The sequence below is a fragment of the Arachis ipaensis genome, chromosome B01 (assembly GCF_000816755.2).
Source record: "Arachis ipaensis cultivar K30076 chromosome B01, Araip1.1, whole genome shotgun sequence".
NCBI lineage: Eukaryota > Viridiplantae > Streptophyta > Magnoliopsida > Fabales > Fabaceae > Arachis > Arachis ipaensis.
This window is the reverse complement of record NC_029785.2, coordinates 110,178,686-110,182,443: the sequence shown is the minus strand read 5'-3', so window position 1 is coordinate 110,182,443 and position 3,758 is coordinate 110,178,686. Positions and strand designations below refer to the sequence as shown.

The following is a 3,758-nucleotide window of genomic DNA, read 5'->3' as shown; positions in this document are numbered from 1 at the left end:
TTTGACGGTTCAACTCATTGATAAGGTTGAAGAACGAAGATACATCTTCGGAGAGAATCAAACACAAATTGAAATAAAACAGTAGTACTTTTATTAATCCATAAAACTCAGCAGAGTTTCTAACCTTAACCTAAGAGGTTTAATGGCTCATACTGTACATAATGGTGTTCGAAAATATGATATGCTGGAGAGTGATCCTAAACATGGTTGATCTTCTCCTATAAATACTAATCTAATAACTAAGGATTACAGAAATATGATAGGCTTAGGCTTGTGGTGCAAAAATCTACTTCTGGGGCCCACTTGGTGAGTGTTTGGGCTAAGCTAAGGATGTTTCCACGTGCTAGGACTCCCTAGGAGTGTTGAACGCTGGCTAGGGGCCCCCTTTTGGGTGTTGGATGCTGGCCACCTCTCTGTGGGCGTTGGACGCCAGGACTAGGGTAGATGGCTGGCGTTGAACGCTAGTTTTGGGCCTTCATCTCCAAAAACAAGTATGCACTATTATATATTTCTGGAAAGCCCTAGATCTTAACTTTTCATAGCCATTAAGAACGCTTCATTTGGATATCTGTAGCTCTAGAAAGGCTTGCTTGAGTGTATGGAGGTAAGATCCTGACAGCATCTGTTATGCTTTCATTGCCTCTGAATCAGACTTTGTCAAAACTCTCAGATTTCAGCCAGAAAATACTTTAAATCACCATAAAACACAACAACTCATAGTAGAATCCAAAAATGTGAATTTTACACTAAAACCTATGAAAATATAGTAAAACTTAAACAAAACATGCTAAAAACTATATGAAAATAATGTCAAAAAGCGTATAAAATATTTGCTCATCACAACACCAAACTTAAACTGTTGCTTGTCCCCAAGCAACTAAAAAAAAGTAGGATAAAAATAAGAGTAAGATACAATAAATCTCAGAGTTTTCAATGAAGCTCAGTTTCAATTAGATGAGCGGGACTTAGTAGCTTTTTACTTTTGAATAGTTTTGGCATCTCACTATCCATTGAAGCTCAGAAGTGTTGGCCTCTTTAGGAACTTAGAATCTAGATGATATTATTGACTCTCCTAGTTTAGTTTTTTTTATTCTTGAACACAGCTTTTAGAGTCTTACTCGTGGCCCTAAGCACTTTGTTTTCCAGTATTACCACCGGATACATAAATGCCACAAACACTTAACTGGGTGAACCCTTTCGAATTGTGATTTAGCTTTGCTAGAATCCCCAGATAGAGGTGTCCAGAGTTCTTAAGCACACTCTTTTTGCTTTGGATCAACACTTAAACTACTCAGTCTCAAGCTTTTTACTTGACACCTTCACACCACAAGCATATAGTTAGGGAGATTGTTTCTTTGGAGTGCTTAGGTCAAGATTTTGTTTCTTTTAGGCCCTCCTAACCATTGATGCTCAAAGCCTTGGATCCTTTTACCCTTGCCTTTTGTTTTAAAGGGTTATTGGCTTTTTGCTCTTGCCTTTTGGTTTAAAGAGCTATTGGCTTTTTCTGCTTTTTATTTCTTTTTCATCTTGCTTTTTTTTTATTTTTTATTTTTTTTTTTGCTTTTTGCTGGTTTTTCTTGCTTCAAGTATCAAATTTTAGATTTTTCAGATTACCAATAATACTTCTCCTTTTTCATCATTCTTTCAAGAGCCAACATTCTTAATTCCAATTTCAAATATGCACTATTCATTCATACATTCAGTAAACAAAAGCAATGCCACCACATCAAGATATTTGAACTATTCTTAAGATAAACTTGAAATTCATGCATCTTAATTTTTCTTTTTCAAATAAAATTTTCTTTTAAGCAAGGTGAGAGATATATGGAACATTTTATAACTTTAAGACATAGATAGAAATGATCATGCAATAGGAACACGAGAACAGACAACAAAACATAATGAAAAACAGAAAAATGACATAAAAGAAAGGGGTGATGGAACGGGACCACCTTAGTGACGGCGGCTACCACTTCCTCTAGAGAATCCAATAGAGTGCTTGATGTCTTCAATGTCACGCCCTTGTCTCTGTTGTTCTTCCCTCATAGCTATTTGATCTTCTCTAATTTCATTGAGGATGGTGGAATGCTCTTGATGCTCCATCCTCAACTGATTCATGTTAGAACTTAATTCTCCCACAGAAGTATGCCATTGATCCCAATAGCTTTAAAGAGGAAAATACATCTCTTGTGGTATCTCAGGGATCTCATGTTAAGGTGGCTCCACATGCTCATGTTGAGGTTCATATGCCGGCTCTCTAGTATGCTCCATCCTTCTTTTAGTGGTGGGCTTGTCTTCCTCAATTGGAATGTCACCTTCTATGACAATCCTAGCTGAATTGCATAAGTGACAGATAAGATGAGGGAAAGCTAACCTTGCTTGGGTGGAGGGCTTGTCTACCACTTTGTATAACTCTTGAGGTATCACCTCATGTACTTCCACCTACTCTCCGAGCATGATGCAATGGATCATGATGGCTCGGTCTATGGTCACTTCGGACCGGTTGTTAGTAGGGATGATAGAGCGTTAGATGAATTCCAAGCATCCTCTAGCTATGGGCTTGAGGTCAGGCCATCTTAGTTGGATAGACCTACTTTAGGAATTCCTTTTCCACTGTGCTCCTTCCACATAGATGTCTGAGAGCACTTGATCTAGCCTTTGATCAAAATTGACTCTTCTAGTGTAAGGATGTGGGTCTCCTTACATCAAAGGCAAGTTGAATGCCAACCTCACACTTTTCGGGCTAAAGTCTAAGATTCTCCCTCTGACCATGGTGCTCCAATTTTTAGGATGTAGGTTCACACTAATGTCATGGTTTTTTGACCGATGCATTAGCATAGAACTCTTGCTAAGGTAGAGGTTGATCATGGTGTTTTAACTTCTCCCCTCTCACTGTGAATCTTCTCCTCATGTCTTCATCTATGAGCTCAATGTGTTCAAAAGAGAGAATCTTATTTACTATGTAAGGGCCATGTCACTTTTTGTTGAGTTCCCATGGAGGTAGGTAGGATTGTAGTACTTTCTATCCAAGTGAGAAGTCACTTGTGGGAATTTTCTTGTTTTTCTAGCCTTTGGTCTTTTTCGTCGGAGTCTTTTCTTCCTCTTTCTTTGATGATGCACACCCAACACCAAACTTAGGTTTGATGTCAGGAGAAGTTATGTTGATTTCCACAAAAGGAGGCTTGGGTTGCAAATTCTTGTTAGCTTTATCAGGGGGTTCTTGGAGACTTGGATCAATTGATTCAACCTTTATGCAATTCTCCTTCTCACTTGAATGATACATGATGTTAAAAATATGAAAAACTAAGTGCTCATCATGCATCCTCAATATTAATTCACCCTTTTCAACATCAATGAGAGCTCTCCTAATGGCTAAGAATAAGCTCCCTAGAATGATTAAGGCATTATCATCCTCCTCCATATCAAGAATCACAAAATCTGCTAGGAGAAAAAACTTTCTCACTTTGACCAACACATTCTCAACTATTCCATGTGCATACTTTATTGATTTGTCTATCATTTGTAGTGTTATCCTTGTTGGTTGCTCTTCTTGGATTTGTAGCTTCTTCATTACAGACAAAGGCATTAAATTGATACTTGTCTCTAAATCACACAAGGCTTTTTCAAAAGTTCTGCTTCCAACGGTACATAGAATTTGGGAGCTCCCTAGATCTTGCATCTTCCTTGACAAATTTCTTTGAATAATTGCACTACATTCTTTGGTCATCATTATGGTGTCATCTCCTTTCAAAGTCCTC

At 37.9% G+C, this 3,758-nt stretch overlaps 1 protein-coding gene across 1 annotated transcript; it reads right to left on the bottom strand.

Moving 5' to 3' along the window:
- Positions 3,065–3,520, bottom strand: LOC107610852. Its single transcript, XM_016312844.1, has one exon. It carries the CDS (start codon positions 3,518–3,520, stop codon positions 3,065–3,067), a length of 456 nt encoding a protein of 151 aa, XP_016168330.1.